This window comes from Rhinoraja longicauda, chromosome 30 (assembly GCF_053455715.1).
Source record: "Rhinoraja longicauda isolate Sanriku21f chromosome 30, sRhiLon1.1, whole genome shotgun sequence".
Lineage (NCBI taxonomy): Eukaryota > Metazoa > Chordata > Chondrichthyes > Rajiformes > Arhynchobatidae > Rhinoraja > Rhinoraja longicauda.
In genome coordinates, this window is record NC_135982.1 from 25,931,575 (window position 1) to 25,954,687 (window position 23,113).

The 23,113-nt window shown below is 53.9% G+C and overlaps 2 protein-coding genes across 5 annotated transcripts in view; both read right to left on the reverse strand.

Moving 5' to 3' along the window:
• Positions 1 to 581: 581 nt before the first annotated feature.
• Positions 582 to 2,029, reverse strand: fndc10 (fibronectin type III domain containing 10). Its single transcript, XM_078425229.1, has one exon. The coding sequence runs from the start codon at positions 1,881 to 1,883 to the stop codon at positions 996 to 998; it is 888 nt and encodes a 295-aa protein (XP_078281355.1). The 5' UTR covers positions 1,884 to 2,029; the 3' UTR covers positions 582 to 995.
• Positions 2,030 to 8,428: 6,399 nt separating this feature from the next.
• LOC144608070 (uncharacterized) overlaps positions 8,429 to 23,113 on the reverse strand; it is a 38,941-nt gene continuing 24,256 nt past the window's right edge. For all 4 annotated transcript variants that reach the window (XM_078425351.1, XM_078425352.1, XM_078425350.1 and 1 more), the window contains 7 exons: positions 21,483 to 21,716; positions 20,419 to 20,564; positions 19,318 to 19,517; positions 16,057 to 16,151; positions 14,803 to 14,949; positions 13,592 to 13,663; positions 8,429 to 9,824 (listed from right to left, as the gene is read on the reverse strand). In XM_078425351.1, the coding sequence (XP_078281477.1) occupies positions 9,708 to 9,824; positions 13,592 to 13,663; positions 14,803 to 14,949; positions 16,057 to 16,151; positions 19,318 to 19,517; positions 20,419 to 20,564; positions 21,483 to 21,716 (1,011 nt within the window). In that variant the 3' untranslated portion in view covers positions 8,429 to 9,707. The remainder of the gene's footprint in view (positions 9,825 to 13,591; positions 13,664 to 14,802; positions 14,950 to 16,056; positions 16,152 to 19,317; positions 19,518 to 20,418; positions 20,565 to 21,482; positions 21,717 to 23,113) is intronic.

Consider the following 23,113-nt stretch of genomic DNA (forward strand, 5'->3'; position numbering starts at 1 on the left):
CCCCACAGATGCTGCCCGGCCCGCTGAGTTACTCCAGCACTTTGTGTTTTAAACAGAAATAATCCCCAGGCGTTGCAATTTCATATCTTGGTCCTGATGCGAATCCTACTGCCCCGCCGAGTTATAGCTTCACTGGTCTCTTTAAAGATCATGTAGCTGTCAGTAAAATGAGATCCTCCAGCATTTTGTGTGTGTCTGTGTGTGAGTGTGTGAGTGTGTGTGTGAGTGTGTGAGAAAGTATGTGTGAGTGTGAGTTTGTGTGTGTGAGTGTGTGCGAGTGCGTGTGTATGAGTGTATGTGAGTTTGTGTGTGTGGCTGTGCGTGTGTGTGTATGAGTGTGTGTGAGTGTGTGTGAGTGTGTGTGCGCGTGTATGTGTGAATGAGTGTGAGTGTGTGTGTGTGTGTTGCTCAGTAATATACCGGCGCCTGCACCTTGCCACACTTGTGCATACATGACAATAAAGTGGACACGACCTGTCCCCCTCTCCCCTCTCCCCCCCTCCCCACCCCCTCTCCCTTTCCCCCCACCACATCAACCCCTCTTCCCTCCCCCCCCTCTCCCCATCTCCCCCCACCCCCTCTCCCCTTTCCCCCCACTCCCTCTCCCCCCATCCCCTCTCCCCCCGGCACCGGGGTTGGGTCGTCTCACGCCAGGCTCTGCAGGGAGCGGCTGGGAAATCCTTGAAACACTGTCCACAGACGCTGCCCGACCCGATGAGTTCATCCAGCACTTTATGTCCCTTTTTTCTTTGGCAAACCAGCATCTGAAGTTCATCGTGTCCATTGAATTCTTGATACCGTGTCCATCCCCTCCGCAGACGCTGAGTCCTTGTGGTTTGGTCAACAGTTTGCAGTTCCAGGCGCCCACTTTGTGTGATCGTTGTCCTTGGTTCTCGGGCCACAGATGCTGCTCGACCCGCTGAGTTTGTGCATCTGTCTCTGTCTGTCCCTCTCCTCGCCACTCCTGTGTCTCTGTCTCTCTGTGTGTCCCGGCTCTAGGGTGGCGCTCGGTGGTCGCTGTGCCCCCGTTTGCCGGCAGAGCGGGGCAGGGCAGGGTGCATGATGTTCTCGGTGATGTAGGCGACCAGGAGACAAATGACCACCAGCATCACGCAGATGGAGCCGCCGACTGCGGTCATGGCAATGACAATGTCTTGCATGCCGGCCGCCTGGGCCCTGAAGTGCAGACAGTCTGTGTCGCGGAGGCTGCCGTTGGTGTGGAGGGTGTGAAGGCAGACGCGGTAGTCCACGCTGTCGTGGACGCTCGGCAGCAGGTAGTCGCGACAGGCGGCGCCTAGTCGTACGCTGTCGCACTGGAAGCGGGTGTACAGCCCACCCCAGCTGCAGTTCAGGCGGAATCCCCCCGACCCCCACCCCGACCCCCCAGACCCCCACCCCCACCACTGCAGCAACACGCTGCCGTTCGCCAGCACGTTGGCCACCAGCGAGCGGCCAGAGCGGTACCGGCGGCAGCGGCCCGACCCACAGCGAAAGGCCGGCTCCCTGCTACGGAAACACAGGCGCTCCCGGCCCCGACCCCGGCCCCTCGACACCACCTTGTAGGCGCAGGTGGGATTGCTCTGCTCGCCGCTCCTCTCCCCCTCCTCTCCCCACCCTTCCTCTCCCCTCTTCTCTTCTCCTCTCTCCTCCACACTCCTCCCCTCTTCACCCCTCTCCCCATCCTCTCCCCTATCTCCCTCTCCCCTCTCCTCCTCGCGTCTCTCCTCCTCTCCCCTCTCCTCCTCGTTTCTCCCCTCCTCTACCTTCTCCTCCTCTCCTCTCTCCTCCGTCCCCCTCTCCCCCTCCTCCCTGGGGCGGCCGGACGTCCAGCTGGCGGCGGGGCCGCTCAAGACGAGCAGTAACAGCAGCGGCAGCGGCCGCATCCCCGGCTCCCTCTCCCTCTCCCCTCTCACATCATCCGCGCTGCTCCCTCCGCCGGAGGGACGATCAGCAAGTGATGTCACCGGCTCCTGTCTCTCCCCATCCCTGTCTCTCCTCTGTGTGTCCTTGGAGCCGGCTCACCTGACCCCTCCCACCAGCCACGCTCTCCCCTCCCCTCCTCTCCTCTCCTCTCCTCTTCTCTCCCCTCCCCTCCTCTCTCTCCCCTCCCCTCCCCTCCCCTCTCCCCCTCCCCATCTCCTCCCCTCTCCTCCCCTCCTCTCTCTTCTCTCCTCTCCTCCGTTCCCCGCAGAGGTGGCCGTGGACCCCAGCAAGGTCGCTCAGACGGCGGCGCCGCTCCGCACCTCGACCAGACTCACCACGACCGCCGGCCCAACACCCGCCCGCGACCCCCGGGAGCGTTATATCCCCCGGCTCGCAGTCTCCGTCTGACCCTCGCCAACGGCAGCGGTCTAAGCCCGGGGACGGATGTCAGTGAGCACCCACTCTCCCCCTCCCGTGTCCATCCCCTCCCCTCCTCACTCTCCCATTCCCTCCCCCTCAGCTCCTCTCCCTCCCCTTCCCTTCCCTTCCCTTCCCTCCCATCCCCCATCCCCTCCCCTCCCATTCCCTTCCCACCCCCTCCCCTCCCATCCCATCTCCTGTCCACCAGACCATGCAATGGGTGGGTATCATTGTCCCCCCTGTCTCTCTCTCTCCTGCATCCTTCCTGGACCAGAGCTCCCATCTCTCTATTTCCTCCAGCCCCGCTGCACATTCTCTCTCTGATCCGCCCTGGTTACACGGTCCCCTTGGGAACCCCTTACCTTACCCAGTGTAAGTGCCGCACACAGCCTCTGAGACCCACCCAGTGCCAGGCTCAGACTGTTACCCTACCCAGTGAGGACTGGATCTCTTCCACACCTGCCCCCCCCCTCCCCCCACTCCCAGTCTGTAACCCAACCAGTACCACACCCAGCCTTTATGAACCACCCAGTGTCAGGTCCGGTCTCTGTTACCCACCAGTGGCATGGAGTCCAAGATGACCGGGGACCCTTTCCTGCTGCAGCCTTCATCCATCCGCCTTCCCAGCCGTTGTGATGCTCCACTAAAGTCAGCCACCATCCTCCCGCCTGTTCCACCATTGAGGTCTTGGTTGGATTGCTCTTTGTCAGGGACCTCCCCCTTGACCTTACCACCATGGGTGACCCTACCAGGAGCGTAGCTCCAGACGGCATCGCTCTCAGGGTCTCAGGACCACACGAGCTTCTCCACCATGACAAGGTGACAATCCATGGAGAAGCTGTGACCCACACTGTCGATGAGACCCACTGTGTGCCAGGGCCAGCCTTCGTTACCCACCCAATGTTCTCAAACCTGATGGAGCTCACCCTAGGACTAAGCACGGCTTCACATTTTGAGCAGATCTGGAGTTAATCTAATAGAGGTCAATGAAATAATTTAAAAGACTGGATAACGTGCTTAGTGCTGGATTATTATAGTTTAAAAGATTGCTGATTGAATTTAAAAGACAAAAGAAAAAATATCTAGACCAATAAACTCGAGGCCTGTGTGGGCCAGTGGCATATCCACTGTGGAACTCAGTGGGTCAGGCAGCATCTGTGGAGGGAATAGACAACGGACTGAAGAAGGGTCCCAACCCAAGACATCACCTTTCCATTCCCTCCGCAGATGCTGCTTGACCCATTGAGTTCTTCCAATGCTTTGCATTTTGTTGAGTCCAGGCATTGAGTGCAGAGGGGCCGAGACTCACCAAGCCTTGGCCCTGCTGTAGGGGAGATGACTCCGAACACCATCTGACAGTCCTTGTGTCTCCAGGAAGGACAAGATTGGTCTTTTCCCCAAAGGCGGGCCAGGGCTTGGTGTGTGTTGATGCTACTGGGGCCATAACCAGCTTTCATTGCAGGGAAGATGGACACAAAATGCTGGAGCAACTCAGCGGGACAGGCAGCGTCTCTGGAGGGAAGGAATGGGTGACGTTTCAAAGTCGAGACCCTTCTTCAGACTGAGAGTCAGGGGAGAGATGGATACACGGATAGGACAAGTTTGGTGGGATACGGTCCAAACACAGGCAGCTGCGACTAGTGAAGCTGGGACTGTTAGTCTGTGTGGGCAAGTTGGGCCGGAGGGCCTGTTTCCACGCTGTATCACTCTATGACTCTATGAGAGGGAAACGGGATATGGAAAGGTACAAAGAACATGTAAGGTGTGAAAAGGAAAGATCAAAGCAGATACAGATCAAGGACGTACAATGGTTAATTGCTGGATGAGGGGAAGGTGACAACGAGACATACAAAGAGTAAGATTAATCAGGGAACCTTTACTGTTGCCCTCTGACCTCCAGGACAATTCTAATCAAAAGCAGGGGTCGGAAGATTTTTTAAAAATCTCATATATTTTGTCTTCAGAATATTATGGAATTGTGGGACAAGAGTGGGGTAGCTGGGTTTCAGTTTTGTCTATTGGGACCATGGGGAGGAGAACGGCCCAGGTTACAGTTTGGTACATTCACACATAAACATGAGGATGTACGTATTCAGAGATCTACGAGCGTAAGAAGTCAGAGCAAGAGTCTGGAATGGCCCTTGACATCCACTCCATCATTCATGAAGATCAGGGCAGATCCATTACCTTTGCACCAGTTTCCTACATCAACCTAACCCCAACACGTTGCCAAATATGTAGCCACCTCTACCTTGGATACACTCAGTGATGGGGCCTCCATGAGCTTCTTGGGTAACGAGCTCTAAATATTTTCACCCAAAGGGTTCCAACGTGAAACATTCAGTTCGGTTTAGTTTATTGTCACGTGTACCGAGGTACAGTGAGAAGCTTTTGTTGCGTGCTGTCCAGTCAGCAGAAAAGACAATACATGATTAGATTTGCGCCATTTACAGTGTATAGATACATTATCGAAGGTATTTATTCACAAAATGCTGGAGTAACTCAGCAGGTCAGGCAGCATCTCAGGAGAGAAGGAAGGGGTGATGTTTCGGGTCGAGACCCTTCTTCAGACTGAGTATATAGATACATGGCCAGGAAGTCGAGGATCCAGTTGCAGAGATGAGTGCTGACACCAAGTCCTGCGAGTTTGGTGATAAGCTTGGATGGCGTAACGGTGTAAAAGGCAGAGCTGTCGTCTATGAATAGGAGTCTGGCGTAGGTGTCCCTCTTATGCAGGTGTCCTAGGGATGAGTGCTGGGCCAGGGCGATGGCATCGTCCGCGGGCAGGTTGTGGCGGTAGGTGAACTGCAGTGGGTCAAGGCCGCTGGGTAGACGGGATTCAATGCGTTCCATAGCTAGCCTCTCAAGACATTTCCTGATGGTGGATGGCGAGGCCACTGGGCGGTGGTCGTTAAGGCATGAGGTCTTGCTTTTCTTGGGCACTGGGACAATGGTGGTCTGCCATCATCTGTCAACATCACCTGTCCATCCCCCCCACAGTTGGTGCCTGACCCTGAGTTCCTCCAGCACATTGTGTTTTTCTCAACATTCCAGTATCTGCTGATTGGGAATGATCAGCCATGATCACATTGAATGGCGGTGCTGGCTCAAAGGGCCGAATGGCCTCCTCCTGCACCTATTGTCTATTGTTCCTTAAAAGAGCTGGTAAATTCAATTTCTTTAAATAAACGGAATTCTTGAATTGTTCAGCAGTCTATTTCTGAATTAATCCAGGCAACATCGTTCTTGCTGCATAAACCTCAACATCCGAGGCACCACATTCTGAGCTGGGTAGACGGGATTGAATGCGTTCCATAACTAGCCTCTCAAGACATTACCCATCTTTCGGTCCCAGATGGAGTAAATTACAGTATTACACAGCACAGCAGCACAGCGGTAGAGTTGCTGCCTCACAGCGCCAGAGACCCGGGTTGCATCCTGACCTTGGGCGCTGTCTGTACGGAGTTTGTACGTTCTCCCCGTGACCGCGTGGGTTTTTCTCCCAGGTGCCCCAGTTTCCTCCCACATCTCAAAGACATGCAGGTTAATAGGCTTCTGTACATTGTCCCTAGTGTGGAGGATAGAACTAATGTGTATGGGTGATCACAGGCCAACGTGGACTCGGAGGACCAAAGGGCCAAACCTCTCAGTCACGTTTTTCTGTCTTTGACACCTCTTGCTTTCCAGCCATCTCTTTCCACCCAGGAAGCTCCATTCCCTTGACTACATTTTCGATGATCCTATAAGCATTACTGCATGCTTACCAGGGCATTTCCAGTATTCTTTGAAGGAACATCAAAACTGATCATCAATTGACTTATATGTAATTGTGCTGATTGAAATAGGTTGACAATTCACTAACAATCGAAATAAGGACATCTGGCCCAGAATAGACAATCGATGCAGTAGGCCATTCGAGCCAGCACCGCCATTCACTGTGATCATGGCTGACCATCCACAATCAGTACCCCGTTCCTGCCTTCTCCCCATATCCCTTGACTCCACTATCTTTAAGAGCTCTATCTAACTCTCTCGAATGTCTCAACAATCTGCCTATCAAACCTCCGCCATGGCCTATGCCCACCTGTTATGGGCTATGCTCTGTCCCGTCCCTCCTCTCTTCCAGCTTTCATTTCCACCCCCCCCCCCCTGCAATCAGTCTGAAGAAGGGTCCCGTCCCGAAACGTCACCTCTCCTTGTTCACCGGGGGTGCTGCCTGGCCTGCTGAGTTACTCCAGCACTTTGTGTCTTTCTTTGGTATAAACCAACATCTGCATTTCCTTGTTATTCCATAATGTTGATCAGGCACAGGAGCAGCTTTTTCCCTGCAGCCATCAGGTTATCAAACACCACAACCTCCACAGAAGCTCCGCACTACACAGACGCGCCATTGGTTTCGTCTTTTGGACTATTATTGTTTGTTTGTTTTTATGTGTATCTCTCTCTCTCCCCCTCCCACTCCCTCTCTCTCTCCCCCTCCCATTCCCTCTCTCTCCCCTCCTATTCCCTCTATCTCCCCCTCCCATTCCCTCTCTCCCCCTCCCATTCGCTCTCTCCATCTCTTCACTTTTTTACATTTATTACATTGTTTCCCTATGCTGTTGTGCTGATGCAAGCAAGAATTTCAATGGTCTGTTTGGGACATATGACAATAAAAAACTTGACTAATGTCGATCGATCGTTCTTTGAAGAAAAGCCTCAGACGAAGGTTGTCCTCCAGGTTTCAGGCCACTCCAAGCACCTTGAGGTATAAGTGATGACAACCGGTGGGGTTTCAGTAAACTCTTTTGCACAATCCCTGATGCACTTCAAATTCTTGTTTTGTGACATAACAGAAATAAAAACTATTAAAACAATCCTCATCAACTGCTCTACTTTCTCTTTGAGACCAGAGGTAATGTTCTTGAACAAACTTTGCCATCTTCATTCATACTCCAATTATTATCACCATTTAATACATATGTCCATCAGACAATCCTTTTAACCATTGATATAGTTTTAAGGTGTGAGGGAAAGTTTAAAGACGTGCAGGGCAAGTTTTTTCTTGCACAGAGTGGTCTGGAACGCGCTGTCAGGGGTGGTGGTGGAGCAGACATGAAAGTGGTGTTTCAAAGGCTTTTAAATAGGCACATGGATATGCAGGGAATGGAGGAATATGGATCAGGTACTGGTAGAGATTAGTTAAACTTGGCATCATGTGTAAGAAGGAACTGCAGATACTGGTTTAAACTGAAGATAGACACAAAAAGCTGGAGTAACTCAGTGGAACAGGCAGTATCTCTGGAGAGAAGGAATGGGTGACGTTTCAGGTCGAGACCCTTCTTCAGTCTGAAGAAGGGCCTCGACCCAAAACGTCACTCATTTCTTCTCTCCAGAGATGCTGCCTGTCCCGCTGAGTTACTCCAGCTTTTTGAGCCTAAACCTGGCATCGTGTTCGACACGAACATTGTGGGCCGAAGGGCTTGTTCTATAGAAGCCGCAAAATGCTGGAGTAGCTCAACAGGTCAGGCAGCACCTCTGGAGAACATGGATTGATGACTTTGTGTCTTTTGTAAACCAGCATCTGCCGATCCTTGTTTCGACACTGCACCGTTCTATATTCTATTAATCATCCAACATTTCTAGTCTGCATATCCCTTTTAACTTTTCTTCCGTTCTGCTGTGTTTATAATTTGCAGTTGACCTGGTTTTGATGTGCTCCACTGAGCAAAGAGGCACATCAGACCAATTTTATTACATAGTAACATAGGGGTTCACAAAATACTGGAGCAACTCAGCAGGTCAGGCAGCATCTCTGGAGAGAAGGAATGGATGACGTTTCGGGTCGAGACCCTTCTTCCTACGTAACATGAGGTTAGTGATTAAAAACATCATAGCAGTCTCATTTTCTCACAATCTCACACACAGCCAAATATTGCATTAAACTTCCCCTTGTCCATTTCACTTACTGAACATATTTAGTCATATACCACAGAGAAACACACACACACACATACCCACACACACTATCTCTCACTCTCTTTCGCACACACACACACTGCAGTAAACTTCTCATTGTCCAGATTTATATTTACTGTTGTCCCAGATTTATACTTACTTGTACATATTTTGTCGTACACCACAGAGAAAAACACACACATACCCACACACACTATCGCACGCACGCACGCACAAAGAATGCAGTAAACTTCTCATTGTCCAGATTTATATTTTTCCAGCTTCAGACGATTCATGATTTTAGGAGCTGAGGTTTTTAAAATTCTCTCTTTTTTTTTTAACATAGCAGAAATAAAAACAATGACAACGTTTCAGTTGGAACACTTGATATGAAGAAGGCCGGATTGTTACACGTTCACTGGGTTCATCAGAGGACACAATTGCACGCTCCGTACACCGTGAGGTGCGGCAGAAACTCCTGGACCTGTGCGGCCCCACCGGCCCACCTTGGCGCTCGTACTGGGGGGGGGGGGGGGATGGATGGGCAGCGTGGACCAGCTCAGGAATAACGCTGGTCAATGGGATCTTCGTCGGCAGCAGCAGCAGCAGCAGCAGAGTGGCCGGTTCTGCTTTAAATGCACGCGGAGGTCAAGGCATTTGATCAGTCGGAGTGATTGCGATGGCAGGTGGAACCAGCGACCAGCTGAACACAAAACGTGGCGTTATAAGTTCATAAATCGCAGAACAGAAAATGGAAGAGAGTAAAGGAGGCCAATTATTATTAATAAGCTTTAAAAAAACTAGATTATCTTAAGCAGGCACAACAAAGTGTGGCGCTCACTGTGTTGTATGGAAGCAAGGAACAGATTCCACAGGTCAAAAGTACCACAGTCTCCAAAAGATTGGCTGTTCTCCATCAGTGCCAAGCGATCAACTATTCTCCAGCAATTCAGTGGCAATATCGGGGCAATTGCAAATAAATGAACTGTCCGCATTATCAAGAAATTACACTGTGTAAAAAACAATCCAAATGCACTTCGCTGCACAAGAGACCACATTTATGTTCATCATTTTAATGCCCTTCTTATTCCAATGAACCATGGGCTTACATGGTCCAACCAGATTCTTCCTGACCAACTGTTCCCAGTAGCAGGATATTCACCAGTTTGTTACCTTGGGACAAATAACACGCTGAGGCAACGCCAAGCTTGAAATTGTGACTGTAAGGAGGTCAGATGGAAAAAAAACTTTAGCTCAGATATCAAACTCTGCCTCACACTTGCAACTCACAGCGTTCAGTGAAATCTAGAGGGACGGGAACTGCCTGGAACATCAGCTTAGCTCCTTAATCCAGCTCTCCATCTCCTCTCGTTGGGAATAAGAATGTATCCTGTGTTCATTCCAGTGCACGCTGACCGTCTCTGGATTCAATATTCCTCGCCGTTGGCCTCGCCGTCTCGGAGCGCAGCCTCCTCTTCAATGTTGCCTTTACGGGCGAGGTCAGTATCCTCCTGGTCATCGTCCATCTCGCCTCCGTTGTCCTCCTGGGCCAAAAGAGCACACAACGTGACACGGAGCATACGCAAGAGCCCCTTGCAAGACCGTGGCGGCACGGCGGTAGAGTTGCTGCCTTACAGCGAATGCAGCGCCGGAGACCCGGGTTTGATCCCGACTACGGGCGCTGTCTGTACGGAGTTTGCATGTTCTCCCCATGACCTGCGTGGGTTTACTCTGAGATCTCCGGTTTCCACCCACACTCCAAAGACGTGCAGGTTTGTAGGTTAATTGGCTTGGTAAAATGTCAAAAATTGTCCCTAGTGGGTGTAGGATAGTGTTAATGTGCGGGGATCGCTGGTTGGCGCAGACCCGGTGGGCCGAAGGGCCTGTTTCCGCGCTGTATCTCTAAACTAAACTAGACTACTAACGCTGGGCCATCCAGTGTGAAATGTGGTTGACACAAGGCCTGCTCCTGGACTGCACCCTTTATACACAGCACCTCCGACATCCCAAAAACTCTATCGCCGACTCTTGTGCGGCACGGTGGCGCAGCGGTAGAGTTGCTGCCTTACAGCGCCAGAGACCCGGGTTCCATCCTGACTGTGGGTGCTGTCTGTACGGAGTTTGTACATTCTCCCCGTGACCTGCGTGGGTTTTCTCCATGTGCTGCCGTTTCCTCCCTCACTCCAAGGTTGGTAGGTTAATTGGCTTAGGTAAGAATTGTAAATTGTCCCTAGAGTATAGGTTAGCACTAATGTATGGGGATCGCTGGTCGGCGCAGACTCGGTGGGTCGAAGGACCTGTTTCTGCTCTCTCTCTAAAATAAACTAAGACTCTTCCCCTGTCAGTGGCACATCACCGTGCTACACTTGTCCACAATCACCACAGCTGCCTTTAGACATAGAAAATAGGTGCAGGAGTAGGCCATTCATCCAGCACTGCCATTCAATATGATCATGGCTGAGCATCCAAAATCAGTACCCCGTTCCTGCTCTCTTCCTATATTCCTTGATTCTATTACCCCTAAGAGCGACATCTAACTCTCTCTTGAAAACATCCAGTAAATTGGCCTCCTCTGCCTTCCGTGGCAGAGAATTCCACAGATTCTCAACTCTCTGGGGAATTTCTTTTTTCTTCATCTCAGTCCAAAAATCAAAACTAGGCTAACAAAGAGTTCACCGAAGCATGGAATGGAGAAACAGATTGACCTGTTTAGTTTAGAGTTATAGAGTCCTACAGCGAAGAAACAGGCCCTTCAGCCCAACCTGCCCACAACGACCAACATGTCCCAGCTGCACTCATTCCACTTGCTTGTATTTGGCCCATATTCCCTCCAAACCTGTCCTATCCATGTACCTGCTTCTCAAATGTTGCGATAGTCCCTGCCTCTACCACCTCCTCCGGCAGCACGTTCCATACACCCTGTCCCGCTGAAACGAACTTCAAATAGCCCCTTGCTTTCCCTCTCTCTCCATCCCCTCCCCCTTCCCAGTTCTCCCACCAGTCTTACTGTCTCCGACCACATTCTATCTCTGTCCCGCCCCGTCCCCTGACATCAGCCTGAAGAAGGGTCTCAACCCCGAAACGTCACCTATTCCTTCTCTCCAGAGATGCTGCCTGTCCCGCTGAGTTACTCCAGCATTTTGTGCCCTCCTTCCATGCACCCACCATCCTTACCATGAAAGAATTACCCCTCAGATTCCTGTAAAAGCTCTCCCCCTTCACATTAAACCAATGTCACCTTTAGTGCAGAGATACAGCGTGGAAACAGGCCCTTTGGTCCACGCCGACCATCGATCCCCCATTCACACTTGTTCTATGTTATCCCACTTTCTCATCCACTCACTGCACACTAGGGGCAATTTTACCGAGGCCAATTTAACCCACAAACCCGCACGTCTTTGGGATGTTAATGCCGAACTCTAAAGCAATCCAAAATCATCCCCATTACCCCAGCCTCCCTCTGTATGTGGCCTCTTCCTTGACCTCAAGATTCACCCTGGTTAGCCTCTCTGTCTCTGCAACAATTCTTCCCATGACCATTTTAAATCGGTGCCTTCTCCAAATTGCCATTTTCTTATTCCAATTATCAAAGTTCTGCCTGATTTTATCATCCGTAATTGAATTTATTCCTTGCTTCCAGCAAAAATAAATTCAGTTATCTTAAACTCCTTCTGTAACTGGAATTAAATTTCATCTGCAGGGCAGTGTATGCTTTCAAAGAGCACTAACACTCTCAGGTAATTATGTTTCTGAGACCCGAGATGTCTCTACGCACACTCTTTGTTATTTTCTGTTAAATGTTTACTTCCGAGGTTTTTGTTTTTCCCAATACTTTGAGCACCTGTTCCATTTTAAATAGGTTTAAGTTGATTAATGTCAGTAAAACCTTTGTTTTGCATGCTATTCAATTAAATCAGATATTACTATGCTTAAATACAATCAAATCAAACTCAAGTACAATGAGTAAAGCAAAGGGGGAAGATTGCGCACCACACCTGAGGATGGATGTGCTGGCTCTGGAGAGGGTCCAGAGGAGGTTTACAAGAATGATCCCAGGAATGAGTGGGTTAACCTATGATGAGCGTTTGTCGGCACTGGGCCTGTACTCGATGGAGTTTAGAAGAACGAGGGGGACCTCATTGAAACACAGAATAATCATAGGCTTGGATAGAGTGGATGTGGAGAGGATGTTTCCACTAGTGGGAGAGTCTAGGACTAGAGGCCACAGCCTCAGAATAAAGGGACGTTCTTTTAGGAAGATGAGGAGGAATTTCTTCAGGGAGAGGATGGTGAATCTGTGGAATTCTTTGCCACAGAAGGCTGTGTAGGCCAAATTAGTGGATATTTTTAAGGCAGAGTTAGATAGATTCTTGATTAGTACCGGTGTCGGAGGTTATGGGGAGAAGGCAGGAGAATGGGGTTAGGAGGGAGAGATAGATCAGCCATGATTGAATGGCGGAGTAGACTTGATGGACTGAATGGCCTAAATCTACTCCTATTCGTTATGACCTTATGACAAAGTCCATTGTCCGTAATGGGGTAGAGGTGAATCGGACAGCACTCTATTTGTGGAAGGGCAGTTCAGTACCTGGTAACACAGGGGAAGAAACTGTTCTTGAGCGTGGTGGTGCGCGCTTTCAAGCTCATGTTACCTTCAGTCGGATGGGAAGGGGGGGGAGGAGATGAAGGAATGAACTGGGAATTGCCGGTCAGCTGACCATGTTACCAACTTGTCTGTGATCTTGTGAAATCTTTTGCAGTTTTTGTTCTTTGTTAGATCTCCTTAACTCGCGTGGCATTAGAGATTTTCATTATTGCATTCACCATATCTAAACGGAAGATGTCTCTGCCCAGAATTTGGTTTAGTTTAGTTTAGAGATACAGCCCTTCGGCCCACCGAGTCCGCACCGATAAGTGATCTCCCCAATAATAATTCTATCCAAGACACTCGGGACAATTACAGAAGCCAATTAAGTTACAAACCTGCACATCTTTTGAATATGGGAGGAAACCGGAACACCCAGAGAAAACCCACGCAGTTATCATTTTTTAAATTTTTTATCATATATATACAGCCGGAAACAGGCCTTTTCGGCCCTCCAAGTCCGTGCCGCCCAGCGATCCCCGTACATTAACACTATCCTACACCCACTAGGGACAATTTTTACATTAACCCAGCCAATTAACGTACATACAGTTACAGGGAGAGCGTACAGACAGCACCCTTATTCCGGACCAAACCCGGGTCTGTGGCGATGTAAAGCAGCAACTCTACCGCTGCGCCACCGTGCCACCCATGTAAACAGCTTACATTTTCCGCCTCTTGATCTTCCTGATATTCGTCCATGATGTTTGCGCCTTCTTTACTTGCAGCATCAGCGTTCTAGAGGCGGAAAGACGGGAGAAAAAGCATCTTGTCTTTACCGCTGTTGATTCTGCAGTCATGATACTGCGGAGAATGTAAGGTGTGCATGCTTGCATGAGCATGTAAGCATGTGTGTATGCGTGTCTGTGTGCATGCATGTGTACATACGTCCGTGTGCGTGTGAGCATGTCTGTGTGTGTCTGTGTGCATGTGCGTATGCGTGTACATGCTTGCGTGTGCGTGTGAGCATGTGTGTATCTCCGTGTGCATGCATGTGTGTGCTGGTGTGGTGCATACGTGCTCCAGCTGCTCCCCATCCCCGGCCAGCTGTGAGCCGAGCCTGATGTCTGTTCTGTGCATTTACTGCAGGCAGTCAGGACAGGGCTGATGCGAGTCGTGAATTGCAACGGTATCTCCGACCAGACCATGTAGAGGGGCGCTGCATGCAGCAGCTGCACATCCTGCTGCAGCGCTGCGATGCGAGACTGCGCTCGTAGCATAAGCCCCCTGCACCTTCCCATGGCAGCCATTCAGGCTATGCAGCTGGCCGGTCCTTCGGGATCTCGCCACCTCATGCCTGCCTGTCCAACCCCTCTCCCCCACCTAAACCACCAGCAGGGCAGCACCAGGGAGGGGGCGGGCACCAACTGGAAGAGCCCGGAGGGGTAACAGAGGCAGGTGGGTGCATGGAACCAGCTGCTGGAGGAGGTAGTTGAGGCAGGGACTATCGCAACGTTTAAGAAACATTCATGTGTCGGAAGGAACTGCAGATGCAGGTTTATACCAAAGATAGAGACAAACGCTGGAGTAACTCAGCAGGTCAGGCAGCTTCTCTGGAGAAATGAAATAGGTGATGTTTCTCTCAGACCTGATACGTTACCTGTTCCTCTTCTCCACAGATGCTGCCTGACCCACCGAGTTGCTCCAACACTTTGTGTTTATCTTAAGAAGCATTTAAACAGGTACATGGGTGGAGGAAAAAAACTGCAGACGCTGGTTTACATCGAAGGTAGACACAAAATGCTCAGCGGGACAGGCAGCATCTCTGGAGAGAAGGAATGGGTGACATTTCGGGTCGAGACCCTTCTTCAGACTGATGGGTGGGACAGGTTTAGAAGGATATGGGGCAGATGCCATACGTGTGCGTGTGGCCGTACCTTTGCGGCCGGCCTGGGCAGATGGTGCTGCACCTTTATCCTGCCCGCCTTCGCTGCAAAGCCCGGATGCTCCAGCTCAGCCTCTTCAAACTCGTCCTCACCCTGGTTGTTGGGGTCCTGCGCCGGGTCCTCATCCACGTCAGGCATCTGCAGAGACAGCAGGATACACTGAACAAGGCCTCTCCCCCCCGCCCCACTCTCCCCCCCGCCCCACTCTCCCCCCCGCCCCACTCTCCCCCAGCCCCTCTCCCCCCGCCCCTCTCTCCCCCCTGCCCCACTCTCCCCCCCTGCCCCACTCTCCCCCCGCCCCACTCTCCCCCCGCCCCGCACTCCCCCCGCCCCACTCTCCCCCAGCCCCTCTCCCCCCGACCCACTCCCCCAGCCCCACTCTCCCCCCTGCCCCACTCTCCCCCCTGCCCCACTCTCCCCCAGCCCCTCTCCCCCCGCCCCACTCCCCCGTCACCCCACTCTCCCCCCCGCCCCGCACTCCCCCCCGCCCCACTCCCCAGCCCCTCTCCCCCGCCCCACTCTCCCCCAGCCCCTCTCCCCCCGCCCCTCTCTCCCCTGCCCCTCTCCCCTGCCCCTCTCCCCTGCCCCTCTCCCCTGCCCCTCTCCCCCGCCCCACTCTCCCCCCCGCCCCACTCTCCCCCAGCCCCTCTCCCCTGCCCCTCTCCCCTGCCCCTCTCCCCCGCCCCTGCACTGTGGAGGAAGTGGAGAGGGAGGGGTGGAGAATGGGGGAGGGGTGGAGGGAGCGGAGAGGGGGAGGGAGCGGAGGGAGGGAGGGAGGGGGGGGAGGGAGCGGAGGGGTGCAGGGAGCGGAGAGGGGGAGGGAGCGGAGGGACGGAAGGAGGGAGAGAGGGAGGGAGTGGAGTGAGGGAGGGAGGGGGGGAGGGAGCGGAGGGGTGCAGGGAGCGGAGAGGGGGAGGGAGCGGAGGGACGGAGGGAGGGAGGGAGGGAGAGAGGGAGGGAGTGGAGGGAGGGAGGGAGAGAGGGAGGGAGTGGAGGGAGGGAGGGGTGCAGGGAGCGGAGAGGGGGAGGGAGCGGAGGGACGGAGGGAGGGAGGGAGGGAGGGAGAGAGGGAGGGAGTGGAGGGAGGGAGGGGTGCAGGGAGCGGAGAGGGGGAGGGAGTGGAGGGAGGGAGGGAGTGGAGGGAGGGAGGGGGGGGGGAGGGAGCAGAGGGGTGCAGGGAGCGGAGAGGGGGAGGGAGTGGAGGGAGGGAGGGAGAGGAGGGGTGCAGGGAGTGCAGCAGCTCACCAGCGGCTCCTGTGGAATCAGCTCTCTCTGTGACGCCAGGACTCGGGCAAACAGCTTCTCCGCGTTCCCCTTCCCCACTTCCTTCAACCCATGGTCTAGAAAACAGGAAAGACCAAATTGTAAATAGTCCAGCCGCACAATTACAGCTTCAGTAACTGCCCACAGCAACACAAGCAACGTGGTAACCGGACGGGACGGGGAGAGATTGGGGGGGGCGGGGAGAGGAGGAAGGGGAGAGAGAGGGGAAGAGACGGGAAGGGGAGAAAGAAAAGGGGGGCGGAGAGAGGGGGAGGGGGTGAGGAGAGTAGGAGGTGAGAGAGAGAGAGGGAGAGAGAGAGAGAGAGAGAGAGAGAGAGGGAGGGAAGAGAGGCTTAAGACTAATCGAGTATAGTATGCAACAAACACCAAACTAAACTAAACAATCAAGCCACCCACAGCGTACAGAAGCAGGATAAAGGTCTGAAGAAGGGCCTCGACCCGAAACGTCACCCATTCCCTCTCTCCTAGATGCTGCCTGACCCGCTGAGTTACCCAGGATACCCAGGATAAAGGGAATAAAGTTTAGTGCGAGATAAAGTCCAGTGAAGTCTGATTAAAGATAGACCGAGGGTCTCCAATGAGGTAGGTGGGAGGTCAGGGCCACTCTCTAGTTGGTGGTCGGATGGTTCAGTTACCTGATGTTAGCTGGGAAGAAACTGTCCCTGAATCTGGAGGTGTGCGTTTTCACACTTGTGGAGAGGGGTTGCCAACTTCCTCACTCCCAAATACGGGACAAGGTGACGTCACCGCCCCGCGCCCCACGTCACCTCACCCAGCCAGCGGCCACGTGCTCCCGCTCCACCAATGGCGGCCGCCCGGGCCGGGAGGAGGGTTGCTAAGCAACCTCCGTTAGGCGAACGCACTTGGCCCCGCTCCCCGAACACACTCCGTTAGCCTACAGTGTCCGGGCCTACAGCGGCCCCCGGGCCTGCAGTGTCCAGACCTACAGTGTCCGGGCCTACAGCGGCCCCAGGGCCTACAGTGTCCGGGCCTACAGCGCCCCCCGGGCCTACAGTGTCTGGGCCTACAGGAGCCCCCAGGCCTACAGTGTCCAGGCCTACCGTGTCCGGGCCTTCAGCGGCCCCCGGGCCTAATACAGGACAAGGGCGGTCCCGTACAGGACAAACCAATTTAGCCCAAAATACGGGATGTCCCGGCTAATACGGGACAGTTGGCAACCCTGCTTCTGTACCTCTTGCCTGATGGGAGAGGAGGGAGTGGCTGCCAGGCCGGTGATGGGAAGTGCATGTCAGAGGGAGGTGTTGGGGCAGTCAGGGTGCTGCCAGATACTGCACGTATCGATGGTCTGCATCTGACGCTGACAATGTCATTAAATGTTGTTTACTGTCACAGTCAGTGTTCTGCTCAGAATACACGAACCACAGGCTCAGGAACACATGACTCATTCAAAGCCGACGCCTGGCAGCTCACAGGCACTGGTGTCAGAGGAGGAGATTTAGTTTGGTTTAGTTTAGAGATACAGCGCGGAAACACACCTTTCAGCCCACCGGGTCCGTGCCGACCAGCGATCCCCGCACATTAACACGACCCAACACGCACTAGGGACAATTTTACAGTCATGCCAAACCAATTAACCTACAAACCTGCACGTCTTTGGAGTGTGGGAGGAAACCGAAGATCTCGGGAGAAAACCCACGCAGGTCACGGGGAGAGCGTACAAACTCCGTACAGACAGCACCCGTAGTCGGGATTAAACTCGGGTCTCTGGCGCTGTGAGGCAGCAACTCTACCGCTGCGCCACCGTGTTGCTCGAGATGTCGAGGGAGAAGTGAAAGACACCAGTGATTTGGGGGCATCTCGGTCCTACCTCCACCCTCTGCTCCATAGAGTCACACAGTGTGGAAACAGGCCCTTGCCCACAACCACCAACATGTCCCATCTCCACTAGTCCCACCTTCCTGCATTTGGCCCATATCCCTCTAAACCTGTCCTATCCATGTACCTAACTGTTTCTTAAACTTTGCGATAGTCCCTGCCTCAACTACCTCCTCTGGCAGCTTGTTCCATACACCCACCACCCTTTGTGTGAAATAAAGTTACCTCTCAGGTTCCTATTAAATCTTTCCTCACTCACCTTACACCCATGTCCTCTGGTTCTTGATTCTCCTACTCTGAGATAGAGACTGTGCGTTTACCTGATCAATTCCTTTCATGATTTTATAAGATCACTCCTCATCCTCCTGCATTCCAAGGAATAAAGACCTTGCTGCTCAACCTCTCCCTGTGGCTCCAACCCTCGAGTCCTGGTGGGTGTATGGAACGAGCTGCCGGAGGAGGTAGTTGAGGCTGGGACTATCACAACATTTAAGAAACATTTAGACAGGTACATGGATAGGACAGGTTTGGAGGGAGATGGGTCAAACGTAGGCAGGTGGGACAAGTGCAGATGGGGCATGTTGGCCAGTGTGGGCAAGTTGGGTGGAAGGGCCTGTTTCCACACTGTAGGACTCTATGACACAACACCCACACTGGCATTTCCAGCGATTCCTGCACGAACCAGTCCACTCTCCGCTGGAACATAAGACACAGTACAGTACAGGAACAGGCCCTTCGGCCCATAATGCCTGCGGCCAACATGATGCCAAGCTAAACCAATCTCCTCTGTCTGCACGTGATCCATATACCTCCGTTCTCGGCATATCCGTGTGCCTCTCTAAAAGCCTCTTAAATGTCACTATCGTTTCTGCCTCATAGTTGTCTTTGAGTTACACACCACAGAAACAGGCCCTTCGGCCCAACTTGCCCATACCGACCAAGACGCTCCATCTAAGCCAGTCCCATCTGCCCGCATTTCGCCCACATCGCTGTAAACCTTTCCTCGTGGGCGACACAGTGGTGCAGCTGGCACAGCGCCAGAGACCCGGGTTCCATCCTGACCTCGAGTGCTGTCTGTGCGGAGTTTGCAGGTTCTCCCCGTGACCTGCGCGGGATTCCTCCGGGTTCCTCCCAGATTCCAAAGACGGTTAATTGGCCAACTGGAAATTGCCCCCGGTTTGCAGGGAGTGGGTGAGAGGGTGGGATAACATAGCACTAGCGAATGGGTGATCGCTGGTCGGCGCGGACTCGGTGGGCCGAATGTCCTGTTTCCACGCTGTCTCTAAACTAAACTAAACTAGACTCTGCATGTACCCGTCCAAGTGTCTGCCCATGGAAGAGGGTGACTGGGATAAATATTAGCTGAGCACCGGTGCAGGTCTCTACCCATTCTCCGATGTGTCTCCTCGAGCCTCTCCCTCCCGTCGCCTCCACGGTCCAGACTCCAGTTGGCATTCCCATGCCCAGGGCTCCAGTGGCTCCTGACGTTCCTTGCCGCAGTCACCGGAGACTCCTGGCCGTTCTCCGCACGGCTCTCCCGATGGAATTCCACATCTCCATTCACAGCATTAATAATCTCATCCCACCTGTGGGCAGAGGAGAGCAAAACAAACAGTGGCAACTCAGTCACAGTGTCTCAGCTTAACGGGGGAACCCGCCCAAGGAATCCTTCTGAAATATGTACACAGGAAAGAAGGAATTGCTGTTTGCGTTCATAAATTGCGGGCAGGCAGCACGGAGGCAGAGTTGCTGCCTTACAGCGAATGCAGCACCTGGGTTCGATCCCGACTACAGGCGCTGTCTGTACGCAGTTTGTACGTTTTCCCCGTGACCTGCGTGGTTACCCCTCAGATTCCTATTAAAGCTTTTCCCCTTCACGTTAAACCTATGTCCTCTGGTCCTTGATTCCCCTACTCTGGGCAAGAAACTCTGTGCCTTTACCCGATCTATTCCTCTCATGATTTTATACACCACAATAAGATCACACCTCATCCTCCTGCGCTCCAAGGAATAGAGTCCCAGCCTGCTCAACCTCTCCCTGCAGCTCAGGCCCTCTTGTCCTGGCAACATCCTCGTGAACCTTTTAGTTTAGTTTAGTTTAGAGATACAGCACGTAAACAAGCCCTTTCGGCCCACCATGTCCGCGCCGACCAGCACATGTTCCCCGCGCACTAACACTATCCTATACCCACTCGGGACAATTTTTTTAACATTTACCAAGCCAATTAACCTACCTACCTGTACGTCTTTGGAGTGTGGGAGGAAACTGAAGATCTCGGAGAAAATCGCAGGTCACGGGGAGAACGTACAAACTCCGTACAGACAGCACCCGTAGTCGGGATGGAACCCGGGTCTCCGGCGCTGCATTCACTGTAAGGCAGCAACTCTACCGCTGCGCCACTGTGACCGTCTTCCTTGCTCTGTGTGAATGATGAGGAGTGTGGGGTTGGGTGGGAGGGCTGGACCTGCGGCCCCAGGTGTACCCACCTCTGCACCGGCTGCTGGCCGCCCCCGACCTCCAGCCGACTCGAGGCCATCGGCCCCTGTTGCCCGGCTAACCCCAGGCCCTGCTCTTGCTCGGCAGCGCCACCAAGCGTTCGTTCCGGGCCATTGCTCAGCACCGTCTCCTGCACCTACGAAGCAAGAGTCAAGAGCGTGTAATTGTCATTTACTCTGGTTTAGATTAGAGTACAGCAAGGAAACAGGCCCTTCGGCCCACAGAGACCGCGCCGACCCCTTCACACTAGTTCTACCGCCCCCTCCCCTGACATCAGTCTGAAGAAGGGTCTCGACCCGAAACGTCACCCATTCCTTCTCTCCCGAGATGCTGCCTGACCCGCTGAGTTACTCCAGCATTTTGTGTCAACCTTCGACTTAGACCAGCATCTGCAGTTTTCTTTCCTACACACTAGTTGTGTGTTCTCCCACTTCATCCTCCACTCCCCACACATTAGGGGTAACTCACAGAGGCGAATTAACCTCCAAACCCATACGTCTTTGGGATGCGAGAGGAAACCGGAGCACCTCTGGAGGTAATCCACCCTGTCAAAGGCCATATTTCACTTGGGCAGCTTGCAACCCTGCGGTATAATATTGATTTCTCTAACTTCAAGTAACCCTTGTTTTCCCTCTCTCTCCGTCCCTCCCCCACCCTAGTTGACCCACTAGTTTCACTGATTAATTATACTTTGCATGCCTCATTGTCACCTTCCTCATATCCAACTATGAACCATTCTACATTTCCTTGATCATCGCCTGCTTTGAGCTGTTCTTTTCACCCGTTACACGCTCCTTGAACCCTTCCATTTCCCCTCTCCCTTGACCTTCAGTCTGAAGAGGGTCTCGACCCGAAACACCACCCGTCCCTTTTCTCCAGGGATGCTGCCTGTCCCACCGAGTTACTCCAGCTCTTTCATGTCTGTCCCAAGTTGAACAATGGCTCAACCAATGGATCAACTGATTAACAAACCAGCTCCCACCCTAACTGGCCCACCCTCTCTCTCCGTCTCTCTCTCTCTGCTACACACACACCTGGTTGCCGGGGAACTCACCTGGTTGCCGGGGGGCGGGTTGTTCACCGTCCTGGCCACGCGCGGTGCGTGGTTGGCACCCTCCTCCCGCGGAAGCTGCCGTTCCTCCCTCTGCCAGGTGGGGGAGCCCCCGAGCAGCGGCCGCTCCCCTGGTCCGGGCGTCTCCGCCGCGGCCGGCTCCCCGTGCCTGGCGCCGGCGGCCGCGCTCTCTCCCCCGGCCGCCCGTCCTCCCACCGCCGGCGGCGGCTGCTCCACCTGCACGGGAAGAGAGTCGGTGACGAGTCGGTGGTGGGCCGAGGTTTCACCGGGCGGCGGGGACGGGCAGGGCATCACGCACAGATCAAGGCAGGCGATGATCAAGGACGTGCACAATAATGCAGCATAGGCGGCTGTGGAGGCCGCGTCAGTGGAGGCCGCCTCAGTGGAGGCCGCGTCAGTGGAGGCCGCGTCAGTGGAGGCCGCGTCAGTGGAGGCCGCGTCAGTGGAGGCCGCCTCAGTGGAGGCCGCCTCAGTGGAGGCCGCGTCAGTGGAGGCCACCTCAGTGGAGGCCGCGTCAGTGGAGGCCGCCTCAGTGGAGGCCGCGTCAGTGGAGGCCACGTTAGTGGAGGCCGCCTCAGTGGAGGCCACCTCAGTGGAGGCCGCCTCAGTGGAGGCCACGTCAGTGGAGGCCACGTTAGTGGAGGCCGCCTCAGTGGAGACCGCCTCAGTGGAGGCCGCCTCAGTGGAGGCCGCGTCAGTGGAGGCCGCCTCAGTGGAGGCCACCTCAGTGGAGGCCGCCTCAGTGGAGGCCGCGTTAGTGGAGGCCGCCTCAGTGGAGGCCACCTCAGTGGAGGCCGCCTCAGTGGAGGCCGCGTCAGTGGAGGCCACCTCAGTGGAGGCCGCGTCAGTGGAGGCCGCCTCAGTGGAGGCCACCTCAGTGGAGGCCGCGTCAGTGGAGGCCGCCTCAGTGGAGGCCACCTCAGTGGAGGCCACCTCAGTGGAGGCCGCGTCAGTGGAGGCCACCTCAGTGGAGGCCACCTCAGTGGAGGCCACCTCAGTGGAGGCCGCCTCAGTGGAGGCCACGTCAGTGGAGGCCGCGTCAGTGGAGGCCGCGTCAGTGGAGGCCGCGTCAGTGGAGGCCGCGTCAGTGGAGACCGCGTCAGTGGAGGCCACGTCAGTGGAGGCCGCGTCAGTGGAGGCCGCGTCAGTGGAGGCCACCTCAGTGGAGGCCGCATCAGTGGAGGCCACCTCAGAGGAGGCCGCCTCAGTGGAGGCTGCGTCAGTGGAGGCTGCGTCAGTGGAGGCCGCCTCAGTGGAGGCCGCCTCCGTGGATGTTTGTAAGGCAGGGATAGATAGATAGATTCTTGATTAGTACAGGTGTCAGGGGTTATGGGGAGAAGGAAGAAGAGATCAGCCATGATTGAATGACGGAGAAGACTTGATGGGCCGAATTCTGCTCCTATCACTTATGAATCCCTCACGTCCGAACAAACCAAAGCCCAGCGCGGTGGGAGACTCGGACTGTTGCCAGCTGCGGGACGGGTGGGTCTTTATAACATCTATTAGGTCAGTGGGTCTTTATAACAACATGTATTAGTGCGATGGGTCTTCATAATAACTCACTCGGTGCTCCGTGCCATTGAAGGGCTGTGCTTCCAAGATGGCGCCCAACC

What these genes read in the sequence shown, in the direction of transcription:
- fndc10 (XM_078425229.1), bottom strand. Translation starts at nt 1,883, where the DNA reads ATGCGGCCGCTGCCGCTGCTGTTACTGCTCGTCTTGAGCGGCCCCGCC.